Source organism: Uloborus diversus, chromosome 8, assembly GCF_026930045.1.
Source record: "Uloborus diversus isolate 005 chromosome 8, Udiv.v.3.1, whole genome shotgun sequence".
Classification (NCBI taxonomy): Eukaryota; Metazoa; Arthropoda; class Arachnida; order Araneae; family Uloboridae; genus Uloborus; species Uloborus diversus.
Window position 1 is genome coordinate 129312489 of NC_072738.1, and position 16245 is coordinate 129328733.

Consider the following 16245-nt stretch of genomic DNA (forward strand, 5'->3'; position numbering starts at 1 on the left):
ATGGAATCATCAGCAGGTTTCAGGCCCATCATGAACTCTAGCTTCAGCTACGCCCTCCCAAGCCACCTGTTTCCTCCACCGCCATCTTTGGCCATGAGGGACAGGTCCTGCTCTCTCCCTCCTCAGATGATGCCAGAGTTCGGGGGCCCCTTTCACATTGGGTCCTACCACGAAGGCCCCGGACTACCTTGCCGGACGCCGTCACCTCCTTCAACGATGGGGATGGTTGGAAACTCTCCCTCCTCCCCCAGTGACACAGGGAACACGGATGGTCAAGACACAGCTGATGAGCATCCACCTGCTAGTACAGATGATGAATGCTCATCAAGGGATGTCAATGGACATTCTGGTAAGTTGTTTATGTTCTTATTATTCTTAGGGAAATCATAATGAAATGATTCATTTGCGTTTGAATTTTGAATTTGCGTGTTAACGAAAGGGGGAAAAATCAGGCTTTTTATAAACATGTCTTTCTTTTGTTGTTACCGTTCCTCCCCAAAAATTAGACCAAAAATAATCTATATAAATAAAGCAGAGAAAATATGTGTGTGTGTGTGTGTGTGTGTGTGTGTGTGTGTGCGTGTGGTAAAGGGTTACTTTTGATTTAGATCATGCACTGAAAGTCTGTAGACACTTTTTGATCACAGACACTGGTATGTTTCTTATACAAATCCACAGTTTATGTCGGATCTCGACCTAATTTGACAGGGAGGTACTTGGACTCCCGAGAATCAACGTAGGGGGGGGGGGGGAATGCCGAAAAAGAACCGAACGGTTTGAATTTCAATTTTAGGACCCGAAAATGGCATTAATAACTCTTTCTACCCGAAGTACTTATCCTAACAGTTCGATTAAAGCGCCATTCGAAAGCCCGCGACCCCAGAGTACATTTCTTCCTTAGAATTTCAAAAAACAAAACAAAAAAGCGATTTTATATCGGAAATTTATCGTTTCCACGAACTCAGTTTAAATTAGCGTCAACAAACCATTCAAGTTGCTATTTTTTTTCTCGAATGTGACGAAATGAAATTTGGTTTTTGTTTTGAGGCAAAAATTCACCCTCATAATCTATTATTTGGAGATTTATCTTCTTCTTCTTCTTTTTTTTTTCTGCCAGCAGATGATAATCAAGGATTTTAGTAGTATTTATGGAGAGTCACGTTAAGTTTATTCGGGAATTCTTTATTTGCCGTTTTCTTTCTGCAGGAATGATTATTTTGACGGGAAATTTTACAGTATTTTTGTTTGTTTTTTTTCCTCTAATTGAAGCCTATTTAATGAACACGCGTCACTTGACATTATTTTTATTTTCGAGTGGAACGTGCAAAGCCGGACTACGCTGCTAGTTTAAAATTAAATTTTGCTGTAAAAGATATGGTAGGCTAACTTTCAGAAAACGTTTTATTTTTCCAGCACAATAATGAACATTTTTTATGCTCAAGAATTCTTGAATATTAGCTTTACGAAAGCTTCTCAAATGAGTTTCGTAAAGAGTTAAAAAAGTATGCTTAACCAAACAAGTCTTCTGAAAAATGTTTTCAAAAGTTTGAAAGCTATTCCAAAAAGTGTGCTTCGACCAGTGTCCGTGATCAAAAAGTGTCTACAGACTTTCAGTGCATGATCTAAATCAAAAGTGACCCCACTACTTTGAAAGGGATGCTAGTTTTAACTATGCTTAAATTCGTTAATTTCTTCTTTTTTACATGTTTAAAGATTTTTTCAAATGTAACTAAGGTTCTTGACTTATCAAATTTTGAATCATGCTGAAAAAAATATCAAAGTTAACCTTTTAACAAGTTAGGAAAAAGTTATTAATGTAACTCATATTACAGGCTGAATGTTATTCATACTCTGCTCACATTTTCTATTGAGGTAACAGTTTTTTCTCCATATTATTACTTCAAACTTTACGTGTCATTTTCATCATAAAAACTAAGAAAATTACATGTATACCAGTTCCTCATATTAATAAACAAAACAAAAAACAGCATTCAGGCACAAAATTTCCACAAAAATATTTTGGGAAACAATATATTTTGGTGTTAAATTGATCAATTCAATGCAAAATTCGTAAACTTATGAAAGGAAAGATACACGTCACAAAGGTTTGATCTTTCCAAAGTGGTATTTGTGACGTGTTTTCGAAATATTTCTAAGTTTCCCTGTTGCATACATTGCGTGGAATTAGCCAAGTGTAAAAATTCGAGCCGTATATCATTGATTGCCAACATTAAAAATTATTCTGGGAATGTAAAATTATTCACTACTATTCCTGAATAATATTTTTTTAACGTTTGAAGCAAATTGCTCTCAAAGAAATAACGATAATAATGACAATAATAATAATAATAATAATAATAATAATAATAATAATAATAATAATAATAATAATAATAATAATAATAATAATAATAATAATAATAATAATAAATAACAATAATAAATTAGTTTAAAAAAGTAAAAAATAAGGAGAATGAGAAGACAAAAAAAAGCTAATAAGGGTGTTTAAGAAAACATTTTATGAATTGCACTATTTAAGATGAGAAGCACAGAAATGTTCAGTGGATAACTATATTAGGAGTAAATGTTAAATGATAATTTATATATATATATATATATATATATATATATATATATATATATATATATATATATACAGAATATAAACTGTAGGGTAGTTTTACATTTGACAAGAAAAATCCACTACATTGTACTTTGCAGGTTAAGATGGTACATAGGTAGATGCTTTTTTTTTAACACTATCAATTTAAAAGCAAATCAAATTATATTTCAAGAACTTTGAACGGTTGTTAACACAAATATCTAAATCATACTTAGAGATGCAAATTTCTTAAAACCTAAGACCAAAGTACGCGTATAACACTTCAAAATTTATTGCGCAATACTAAAAAAATTTATTATTTTAGGTTTGACGTTTTCAAAATATGTACTAAATATTTTCATGCTATTTTAAAACACTTGTACTTTTTGAAAAAAAAAAACTCAATATTCATGAATAATTTTAAAATTTTCCTCTACATTATTGCATTACTATTGCAGCTTTTCTTGTAAGAATCTGCTGAAATTTTTTTTTTTACATTTGCTATTCAAAATTTATGTTATAACAAGCGCTAACAATTACTCCATACAAAATGAAAATTATTTATTTTGCCAGCATTGCTATTGGAAGCTTTTTTTTTCTTTTTCACAGACATGCAATGATATCTGACACTCCTATTTTCGAATGGCAGAAGCAAACAATTTCATTCACAGATTTGTTCACAAATATAAATGATTGCAGAAGTGCTGTAATAAATTTATTTGTCGATGTCTTGTGATTCCGATGCGACATTCGGAAGTAATCCTCACAGAAAGAGTTCGTGGGTTAGGGTTACCGATTTCTTTGATATTCTTTTTGGAAAAGTTACAGAAAAAAAAAATCAGTTGATAGATTTAATTAAGATATTTAAGCTAGATGTCTCTACAGTCTATCTGTGATAAGTTGAGTTCCGATGGACAGATGATTAAACAATTCCGGTTGTTAAAATAGTAGTGAGAAATGTCATTTTCCCTTTCCCATTCTGCAATCAGGGTTACCAAGATTTTCCGAAGATCTTGGGTTTTCAATAAACACCTTGGGTTTGAGGGATTTTCTTTGAAGTTTTAGGGTTGTAGGCTTTAGTGATTAAAAAATACATTTTTGAAAATATTTGACTAAAAACCACAGTGTTTTCCCTAAAAAACAATTGTTTAGATAAGCAATCTGTAGGGAAGGTATCTTTCATGCATATGCTGTTAATTTCTTACTCTAACTCGGAATGTTGTTTCCCTATTCATGTCGTGCCTCTTTCCTGACTATCTGCACTCTATCTGTATCATTGTAATAAGACGATAACTAAACTTATTTTTTTAGCAGACCACCATTTTTCAAGAAATAATTATTGGGAAATATCAATTTAAGTTATCACATTTTTTGCTTATTCCAAAGATTTCTAATCGACCTGCCAAGCTACAATAGTAGGGGAATGTAGGGCAAAGTGAAATGGTTAAGATGACTAATTTTTTTGAAAATGATCAAATCTGAAATTTGTTTTGAAAAATATCGCACATAAAGAAAGAACATTGCATTATAAAACTTGCACTGAAACAGTATTTTCAATTATTTGTGTCTTTAAAAAAAAAAAGTGGAAAATTTCCACTTTTTTTAATGGGCCAAAGTGAAAACTACAATATTTTTCTAATGAAATACTTTCTACTCGATTATAAAACATATTTTTGATCAAACGAATTAGGAAATAAAAGGTTGAATAACTAAATGAAATGATAATAAAACAATAAACAAATAATTAAATTAATAAATTAATTAATATATGAAGAAAAATAAATGAGAGAATAAAAGAATAAACGAATGAGAAGATAAGTGAATAAATGAATAAATAAGTGAGTTACTTAATGAGGAAATGTAAATGAATTAATTAATAAATGAAAACGTTAGTGATTTATATTAAAGGACTGAGTGAGTAAATGAAACAAACTCTATTTCACTTTGCCCCATCCTCTTTGCCCAGTATGTACTTGACTAATTGCATAATTTAGTTAAAATACGAATAAGCTTAATGTTAACAAAATTAATAATCTATTGAATATTAAGAGGCCCCAGTTAATATTTAAAATGTTAATAACAAGAACTTTATGATTTTATAATAACAAAACACGAAAATTCGACTTAAAACAAAGTACACAATTACACACTTAAAACAAAGTTACAATATGAGTATCATTTTTTTACAATTGCTTGTACTACTAAATAATGCTTTAATCTTTGGCGGTATTTTTTTCCTGATTGGAATAGACTACACTACATATGGTATACTACATAGTTAAAGCAATGCCACATAAGTAGAGCTGAAAGCAGAGTAAATATTTCACCATTTCACTTTGCCCCACGTTCCCCTACAATTATAAAAAGGTGTATAACATTTAAGAATAGTTAATTACATGATTTCAGATTTTCCTGCCTAGATCTGTTTAGGTTTATGAGCTCAAGCTTGGGTTCTACAAAAGATCTCATTGGCAGCCTTGATTGCGATAGTTATTGGTCTTGTGGCAATATAGCAAAGCAATTCCTTTTCTTCATTCCCAAGCAGAAATGAACTGGTCCGGGGTCAGACGTCTGCTATCAGAAACCTGCTATATCCATTGAAAGTCCAAAAAATATTAACCCATGAGGGTAACTATCAGCTAGTTCACACAAGAATATTTGCCGTTTTCAGCACAAAGCGCATCAGGCATGGTAACCCCAATGCAATGTCAAGGAGGTTGGATTTCGAAAATGATCTTACGTTAAGGTCGAAACCTTCTTATGTTTTGCTACATGAACTAAAGAGAGATATTATTACTAAAAGGCTGAATTTAATTTTAGACTTGCAAGATAAATTTCTGAAATTTTGCCACAAAATTTCCTTTCATAATTGACGAAAATGTTTGTGCCACTGAAGTGTAGAATAGCTTATCGTCGAAGATTATCATTGCGCTTAATTTTATCTAAATCATTTACTTATATGAATTTTGTACTGATCTGCATCTTCAAACATAGTCATTCAGGATAATTTATATTCCCTATGTGTCTATTTTAACCATCCGACGCAAATTTTTGTAGTGACAATGCATATGTTGACAAAACACAGTATAAAAACTACTAAATTGATGCAAATGATTAAGAAATTGTATTTATGAAAACTGTTCAAACTGAATTTTTAAACTGATTCAAAGCTATCTTAACAATGAGAGTATCTCTAAAATACGAAAAATGTGATGCGAATGAATGAATTATATCCAAAACCACAGAGTAGTGCAACTTTGTATCCGAAGCAAAAAATCTCTTATGGTTTAAAACACTCATTTTTATTTCATACTACCCACAAATTCCTACAATTTATCGACAAAACAAGTATCGTAAATAAGAACAAAAAGATCTGTCAAAAACTAAACCAGCCGACTTTCCCGTTTACCACTACCTGTCAGCTTTCTAGTATCTGATCAATATTCTCTTAATTGGCTAAAACTGCAAATTATGCCAAGCATATCTTTTCATCATTTAAAGTCAATTTGTAAAAAGAAAATATGCCTTGCTCATCTGATGAAGTAGGTACCCATAAAGTAAATAAATGAAAAAAATAAAGAAACAGCGTCTTTTAAACAATGCAGCTAATATATTTTTTACACGAAAATATTCTTGAATTGTTTTCAAAAAACAATATTAAAAATAAAAAGCACATCAAAAAAGTTTTTATTTAATTTTTAAAAAAATCTAATGCATCTGTAAGTTTTCCCCCGTTAGTAAAAAATAAAAGAAATAAATAAATAAAAATGTTTTTCAGAAATAAATAAATAATAAAAAGTCTTCTTACGTAAATAACTTTCATCACTAATAAAAAAGATTCTTTCTTTCTATTAAAAAGTAAAGCCCTCCGAATTTTGTTTTATTTCCCACTAGTGGTACCCGCACGGCTTTGCCCGTAGTAGAAAATTAAAAGGTCTTTTGGTTCGCCTGTATATTAACGAATAATGTTTGGTGAATTTCTTGCCAATTGGCTTTCCCATGTTACGGTTCCACGTTATGATAACTTGGTAATTTACTCGTCCATCTTATGATAATTTTGCTCGGGAAATGGTTCTTAAAATTGAAATAGAAAAATAACAAAATGAAATTTTTGAAAAATCTCTTCGAGGTGCGTACTACCATGCTACAAACTAATTTTGTGCCAAATTTCATGAAAATCGGACGAACGGTCTAGACGCTATGCGCGTCACAGAGATCCAGACATCCAGACAGAGAGACTTTCAGCTTTATTATTAATTACTAGTGGCACCCGCACGGCTTCGCCCGTAATAGAAAAATTAAAGGTCTTTTGGTTCGCCTGTATATTTACAAATAATGTATGGTGAATTTTCTCGCCAATTGGCTTGTACCGACGTTACAGTTCCACGTTATGATAATTTCGTATCTCGCCAATTGGCTTGTGCCCATGTTACGGTTCCACGTTATAATAATTTCGTAATTTATGATAGTTTTTTTTCTTAAAATTGGAATAGAAAAAGAACCACATCGAATTTTCGAAAAAATCGCTTCGAGGTGCACACCCCCATGCTACAAACTAACTTTGTGCCAAATTTCATGAAAATCGGCCGAACGTTCTAGGCGCTATGCGTGTCACAGACATCCTACAGACATCCAGATATCCAGACATCCTCCGGACAGAGAGACTTTCAGCTTTATTATTAGTAAAGAAGATAAAGATTGCAAAAAATATAATTAATTAATTATAACTTTAGAATTAAAATAAAAGTAAATCATCTCAACAATGTTTATTTTAGCGTAAAAAATCAGGGCCTCGGAGTCGGTAGTCAAAGACTTTAAAATTTCAAAAGTCGGAGTCTGTCATTTTCCCTCAGAGTCTGCATTTTTGACAAAGTTGCGGAGTCAGAGTCAGAGTTTGACTCGAATTGGAGTATAGGAGTCGGAGCAGCAGAACGGAAAATTCAAGTAGTCGGAATTAGATTCGGTCATTTTTCCTCTTTTGATGCGTCAAAGTCCGAATCCGACTCATTTTAGGATGGAGGTGTCGGAGTCGGAGCGGAAGGCCTTAAAATTCCAGGAGTCGGAGTCGGAGTCGGAGTTGGGAGCTGATCATTTTCTCAATAACTCGGAAGCCCTGATAAAAATATTTGCGGTTTGAGAATCCATTTTCTTTTAATTCAGTTATATCCATTTCTGACTTGCGTCAATGTCAAATCTGCGAGCTACATCGGTTTTTGTTAGCAACTTTTTTTTTTTTTCTCAGACCAGAAATTGAAAATCTATTCACAATCTAACAGTTTTTTGACGTTAAAAACCATTTTTTCGTGTTGTCGTTAATGTTTTTTTGAGCAATCACGATTGCTTATTGCTTTCATTCGATTGTTTTTGACGTTCCTTTGATTTTTCCCACCGCCACCCTCCGCACCATCACCGTGGACAGGCGGGCTCCTCACGATGCTGCACCTATAGCGAAAGCCGTCTCCAGGTTTCGTCAATATCCTACACTTACACGCATACATACACGCACCTACACACATATACATATATACACCTACACACACATACATACACCCATACACATACACAAACACATACACACATACACTCACATACACACAACTACCCAAACACTCACATGCACACAGACACAAACACATATGCTACACACATACACATATCCCAAACACACACCTACACACATACACACAACTACCCACACACTCATGCCTGCACACAAACACACATGCCTACACACACAAACACACACGCCTACATACACACGCTCGTGATTGAGAAAAACATAATTTGAATTCAAGATAACAAAATTCAAATTTTTTTTTTTGAATTGTTAAAAAAAATTACTTAAAATACTTAAATTAAAAAAAATCTTTTTTATACGTGTTCTTTATTAAGAACTTTTTCCAGCAAAGTTTGTTTGAAGCAAATATGCCTTTTAGTTTGCAATCTATTTGGCTTTTAGTTTCCTATCAGACACTAATGTTAAATGTCTTTGAGCTGTTCAACTTTGAACGAAAAACTGTTCATATCAAAAAGTAAAATAAGGGATTGAGGTGTCCTTGCCGTGATCTTTCAAACAAAAAAAAAGTTTGTTTGAATTGGAACTTTTCACTCAAAAGTCTTCGGGGAAGCAAACAGACAGAGGAAACTGACAGCAGATAGACAGACAGATTTCCTTACAAACACACATTTTCCTCATCCCAAAGCCCTATTTTCCGGTTTTTTATTTTTCAATATATTTAAAATTATTTTGTTTTAACCTTCTTTTTTGTTTTTGGCGATACTTTTAGAATGCAGTAAGCCTTCACCCATGCAATTTTTTTTTCTTTCTTTGACTTTTAAGGGAAATTTTTCAAAAAAGAGATCAGTATACGTACTGCATGATCGAACGATAGCCTATTGCTCCGAAGAAAGGTGTTAATTTACGTTTCGTTCGAAAAATATACAGGTATCTTTTTCTCTATTCATGAAATATTATCACAAGAGCAATTTTTTAATCGTCCCCTTTTTCGATCCACAAACGGGATTGAGGGAGAGAGGGAGCAAATCTGGGGACCACATCAACCTAATGAAATGAAAGGCATTGATTTTGTTAAGTGAGCCGCCGGTAAATAAATTTTACTCCTCGCGTCCTTTTGCCCCTCGCCGCCCGGCAATCAACGTCAGGCGGGCACGAAATTAAGTTGCCCCGGCATTGCGGCCTGACAGTTCGTCGATGCCGGGGCGGGGGTGGCGACCCCTCTTCGCTGTTTACACAGAAGAAAATGAGACATTCTAGGAACGAATCCCTAGAAATACTTGTTACATTTGACTCGCTCATGTCGTAAAAACGATACTATATATATATATATATATATATATATATATATATATATATATATATATATATATATATATATATATATATATATATATATATATATATATATATATATATATATATATATATATATATATATATATATATATATATATATATATATATATATATATATATATATATATATATATATATATATATATATATATGGATAAAAAATTGAATGATATAATTTAAGTTAAAGTTTAAGTTATTAAGTTAAGTTTTTATTAAATTGAGTTCTGAAAGGAAGTTTGAATGCTTTCTTTTTATGGTTTCATTTCATTGAGATAAAATCTTGTATTGTATATGATTTTTTAAAAGAGTTAAACGCGGAGTCGTGTTACTATTTCTGTACCAGAACTTCGTCTAGAACTAAACGAACATTACTTCATCAAAATGGCGGCATAGATTTTTCAGCAATAGCCGTATTTCTTTCTTAATTGTATTAAGCTCTAAATTATTATTAACAGAGTAGTTTTTTAGTTTAATAATTACCTAAAACGCTTTCTCATCTTATGTATTCGTAGCATCACTAAAACTTGTAGTGTTTCGTACATAAAATTGAAAACATTTGTAGTGATATGTATTTTTTATTTTTTTAAGATCTGAAAAAGTTTTTGTGGGTCTACTTCAAATGTTTTGCTGTTTAATTGAAAAGTGGTACGGCAACCTAGTCAATGAACCTGTATAACCAATGGTCGAATTACAAATTTTATTGTTCCTTTTTGAATTACACAGAATGTTGTTAGTGCTGCATTTACATCTTAGAAGAAAAGTTTGAAGCTTTTTCTTCTTTAAAAAAAAAAGTACGAACAATTCATTCACAGGAGTGTGTTCCCTCACTGATTTTACGGCATTATTTCTATCCCTTTTTAATTTGTGGGGAAAACCCCATTAAGTTAGTACGTAAATGACGTAGAGTTAATTCTCTCGAACTTTTGAGCACATTGTTCAGTAAAAATTATAATTGTTATTTTTCAAAACACTACTTTTAAGTTCAAAATAATTTTTTCAGTATGTATTAACTTGCAAAAGTAAAATAGTCATGCTAATAAACTTCAAAAAAGTATTTCTCCATCACAAAATTTAAAATATAAAAAGACAGAAAAAAAGAACAATTTTTAGGCAATACTTTACGAAGAACTAAAAAAAAATACTTTGCAAACTTTTACCAGATATTTTTTGAAAATAATTTCTCCTCATCTTACTTTATAACCAATGATGAACGAAAATAATATTTGTGAAAAATATTTAACAAATTCTATGTCTTAAAGCAAACAAAAAACATATACTCAGAATATCTGCAACTTTCTAGATTTTTACTGAAAAAAAAAAAAGGTGTTGAAAGATTGTTGTTGCTGTTTTTTTAACTGCTTTGAAAAGTACCCGTAAAATCGGTACATTTAAAAAAAAAGTTTCTTTCTTAAAAAAATATAAAATAAAAATAATAAAATAATAATTAAAAAAAACTTGTTTCAAGTCTGTTTCCAATAAAGTTTTCTCGAAGTCAAGCAAGTCATAAAATGAATTACGAGAATGAGTGTCTTAGCCGAGATATCTCGAATAACAAATAATGCTTTGCAAGAATCACAGTAATAGTTCCTCCAAAAGTTATTTTAGGAGACAGACCAACAGACAAATCTTTTTCATCGCATAATCCTTATCTGTTTTATTTTTAGATATTATTGCATTGTTGAAGCCTTCCTTCAAGCTGTTTTGAAAGTTTATTTTACTTTTTCGGAAAAGCTAAAATAGCTCAGTAAAGCTCATAAAATTATGGACGTTTAACGCTTTGTTACACTGTTTGAAGGCGAATCTCCATTCCAACGAATTGTGTAAACCTGCAATAACTCCTGATATTATTTTCGCATGTAATGAAAATCACAAAAAGAAAATGAAAACTTGGAATTCTTTCAAAGCTACCTGTTCTTGTACTTTAAATTTTTATAACCAATTTCTTCCAAATCAAGCGTGTTTATTCATATGCGCTTTCTGAATTAGTTGAAAAAATGAATTGTTCCTCTATATTTCTACACTATATCTCTGCCAAAGCAAATCTGTAGGGAAAAAACTTTTACATAATTTTAAGGGTTACGATATATAAACCAATGACTTTCACTTATTCTTCCAATAACGAAAATTTTACTTCTAGAAAGTGCAAGTTACTGCATCGTTGAAACAAATTTCTGTCGTATGGTTAACAACTATCAAACGTTTGAATATTAACTGGGTATGGATATGTAATGAAGTTTTTAAAAAAGAAGATTTTGATTTTGTTATAATCAATCGGATATTTCTCTAAAATATACTGTGGATCAAAATCATCTAACGACATCAATCAATGATTTTTTTCAGAAACTGACTAAAAGCTGAGTTTTAAAAATTTTGATTTTCTGCGTAGCATTATTTTTTATCCCAAGGGAAGATAGTTTTCGAGTAGCTTACAGGTTTTTCTAGATTTTATGGATTTAGCTGCTTTAGCTTTTTCAATTTTGCAATGAAATCAGCGGAGAGAATTTATGCAGTTGCAAAACTCGCCAGAAGATTTAGGCGAGCCGATCAAAGTTAATAAAAATTGTTTTTAGGTTTAAGTAAATTCACAAGATTAAAAGCAGGTGCAAATCAGCTCACGCAATTAAAAACACATCTCCACTTATTGAATTTATCTATTTCATTAAATTATAGACCAGAAAGTAACGAGATAGACAATCAAGTTTGGGGAACAAATTGGATATGAAATCGAGGAGGGAAAGAGGTGGGAAAGGAAGGGTTAATATCTTCTCTGCGTAGGGGCTGCATTGCACTAAAGACGCTCGCGGAAATCTTAAACATTTGTTTTCGATGCATTAAAGGTGTTGAGTGTTGCAAATTAATAACTGCCCAACACAGAGAACAAGGTAGAATAAAGAAAATTAACTCTAATTTGAATTCCGAAACTTTGAATTCAAATTATGTTTTTCGCAATCACGAGTTGCGACAAGACTACTGGTTAGAGTTATTGTTTCTAGAAATGGCTCCCCCGCCCAAGCATGTTCCTCCTCCTGGGTGCTTACGTGTATATAATTGTGTGCGTGTGTGTGTAGGCTTATGTGTGTGCACGTAGGCGTGTGTATGTGTGTAAAGGCGTGTGCACGTAGGCGACTATGTATGCGCATGCGTGTGTAGGACATGGACGCCATCGCCCAGCAAAAGTGGATTCCGGGGGACAGTGCTCAGGACCAGCCGCGCCGCCGCCGGTGGACGGTGGTGCTGCAGGCATGGTCCAAGCTGAAAAAGGAACCGGAACATCAAGGACTGTCAAGTGAGAACAATAAGAAATCGTGATTGCTCAAAAATCGTGTATACTTACAGAGTGGAAAATGAGAACATTTAACAGAAAACTACAGCCAGTTTTATACCTTTATAAGTTCTTTAAAATTGGAAATAAATTCTTTCAAATTAGATTTTTTTTACGACTAGAGGCTGAAAGGTAATGGTGCATTATGATCAGAAACAGCAGGTTTTGAGTTTAAATACCTTTGAGGAGAATGCTCTGAAAACTAGAAGACGTTGATGCAGCATGCTTCCATTGTAAAAAAAACAGGGTAGCAAAAATAGTGTTAGCTTCTTCCTACCAGATACTCAAATGTTGAGCATTAGTCTTTCAGAAAAGCGACATTTGCCCTTAAAATAGCATGAAAATCATCCTCAAAGGAACTTTTTCTTAACGATGAAGCTTTTTTATAACTTTTCATGAACTTAAATTTCCGCTAAAAGGACGCCAGTTGGAATTCTGTGCCAAATCAAGTCACGATATCGCGACAAATCAAAGCACTTAGTATGAATATTTATTTTTGCTTTATTCCACATGATTTCGATGCAGTAGACATTTTGAGAAAAATACTTTTTATTTTGTTTATTTATTGACTATTATTATTATTATTATTTTTAAAATCTCGTAGAGTAATTTGGCACTCAATTTCTAGTGGTGCCTCTTGAAAGCAACATTTTTAATAAAGTTAGAGAAACAGTTTATATAAATGCGCTGGGATCGACAATTACCGAGTGCAAGGTCTCCCGGGCGACTAAAAAATGCCTTGGCAACTAGTATTTTCAGAATAAGAATCTTTCAGAAGCAACGTTTCACTGAATTTTCCTATAAACTCTGAGAAATGACTTCCTAGGGATCTAACACTTCTTCCTGGATCCTAACATTTTACGGTCTTGCACATTTGCATAGATATGCCCAAAGTAAAACTTGTTTTTAACAAGTAATTTAAGACCAGTTGAGATAAAGAGAAGCAGAATTTCATTATTTCAACTTTTGATCCCTTGCTTTTTTTTCAATGAACTGAGAAACAGCATTGTTTTATATGTTCTCTGAAAGTAATTGGGTATGAGAAATTTGACTTTATGACTAATTTTTAGCGAATGAAATCATATTTCTATTTACATCAGTGTGTTTCCTTTTATCCCAAAGACTATGGGGTAAATGGAAACACAACTTATTTACCCATGGCGTAGATGTAGATAGATAATCGCACGATATATAATGGGTTTAAAAGCTTAAGAAGTTCTACATCAACATCAACAATACTCAATCTGTCGTCTGTAGATCGAATGCGACCAGATGAATCCTCTAAATGTAATCTGAAATCATTCAAAAAGAAAAAATGACATAAAAAAATTAAACTTAGCAATGAATTTATGTAAAATTCACGCAAATGTATCAGTTACATCAAAATTTAATCTTCCAAGATTAGAACGGAAAAGTTTTGCCGTTTCCGTTTACCCCAGAGTACTGTATTTATGGGGTGAGTGGGAATACCTAAACTGCACATCAAACATAGCTGGGTGACGTCATAATTAAATGTTTTTAGTAAGCTTCCACATGGCAGGTGAAACTAGTTGAAACCAGTTACCGCTATTCATTTGTAGGACGGGTGGAGAGGAAAATGTAAGATCACTTAACTTTAAAAAACAACTTTTTCCCCAGCGGATCTTCAAAAAATGCTGACACACATACAGTTCTTTGGAAACACGCGGAACTCTTATAATCTCTTCCATTTGTTACCCAGTCTTCACTCAATAAGAGTTAATTTCAAAAAGCGTTACCATAGAAGAGACAAACCTAACCTGGTCTGGCACTGTTTTAATTCTGTGGTTTGGATCTGGTAATCTTCAAACTGCTTCCAAAATAGGTATGTCTTTAATATCGTAAAAGAGTTCGTTTCCATTTTGCAGATGTTTCCTTTGACCCTAATTAAAACTATTACAAACTTATAAAATAAATTGTGGCAGTGAGAAGCAAAGGGATGTAAGTGGACATTTTCAAGTTTTGAGTAAAACGCGTTTAAAGATAATTAACGCGCTTCATTAATTTTTTTTTTCTGAATCATGCTGTACAGCAGCAACTACCAGGGCTACTAGTACCATCTCTTGCCCCAAGACAAATGTTCACCTGCCATGTGTGCTGGTTATCTCCAAATTTTTAATTTTGCCACTTACATCCCCTTTGCTTCTCACTGCCTCAATTACTCTCTTTTGTTCTGTGTGTTGCGGGGCGTGTACTGTATGTTTCGACTTTTTCCCCAGGTTCCGCACACCACGACTCCAAATCCACGGCCGACGACTACAACGGCAACGCCGGCAGCCACCCGACCCTGCTGAGCGGCCGGACCGACGGCGGCGGGAAGAAGCAGTGCCGGCACGCCAAGTCCGTCCGGCTCAGCATCAACGCCCGGGAGCGGCGCCGGATGCACGACCTGAACGACGCCCTGGACGAGCTGCGCGGCGTCATCCCGTACGCGCACTCGCCCTCCGTCCGAAAACTCAGCAAGATCGCCACGCTCCTGCTCGCCAAGAACTACATCCTCATGCAGGCGAACGCCCTGGAGGAGATGCGAAGGATCATCTCCTTCATGAACGGTGCGGGCGTCCCGCTGCCGCCCGCGGCTGCGGCTGCGGCCGCAGCTGCAGCTTCCCTTCCCGTTATGCCGCCCGACGGGAGCTTCCCGCAGGGCGCCCCGGCCGGAGCCCCACCGCCCGGGAACGGTCCGGGCTATCCGGTCGGCTCGAGGAACGGACCAGACAAGGACCACGGAGTCCCGGGCATGTTTCCCTCTGCGGCTTGCAATCAATGTGATAGGGACAAACCTTAGCAAATGGAGAACATTCATTAAAAAAAAGATATTTATGAATTGGAACATTTAGAAGCAAAGAGGTATAAGTACCAATGCTATAAGTCTGGAGTTAACTGGTGCAAGTGGTCTGGGGAACTCTCAGCTCAAATGACTCATCTGTTTTGGGGCAAGAGATGGAGGTAGTAACCCTGGCAGGTGCTGCTATATAGCGTGATTCAGAAACACTTTTTCACTTTCCTTCTCTAGAAGCAAAGAGGTATAAGTGCCAGAATGAAAGATTCGGAGATAACTAGTACTAAAGGAAGGAGGATTTCTCATCTGTTTTGGACCAAAAAATGGTAGTAGTAGCCTTGGAGCTACATTGTGAACTTCAAGGTCTTGTGCACCTATCATTATATGTAAATTGACCGATTGAAGATAGCTCTAAATTTTAATCCAACAAACCGAAAAGTGTTAGTTTTGAGTGGGAACATGGACGACTTCGTGACAAAAACAGATTTAACATGTATCAGTCATCATTGACACACACAGAAGGTTTGCGACCGTCTGACAACAAGCTCGTGACTCTCCAGTAACGAGTCCAGAGCCTTACCTTTTAGGCCTCCACGGTCGAATTAACCGTGGCAGTTGCTGCTGTACAACATGATTTTGAAACACTTTTC

At 34.1% G+C, this 16245-nt stretch overlaps 1 protein-coding gene across 1 annotated transcript; it reads left to right on the forward strand.

Moving 5' to 3' along the window:
• On the forward strand, positions 1-15601 carry LOC129227915 (class E basic helix-loop-helix protein 22-like). Its single transcript, XM_054862536.1, has 2 exons — positions 1-349; positions 15036-15601. The coding sequence occupies exons 1-2, from the start codon at positions 1-3 to the stop codon at positions 15599-15601; spliced, it is 915 nt and encodes a 304-aa protein (XP_054718511.1).
• The last annotated feature ends 644 nt before the right edge of the window (positions 15602-16245 follow it).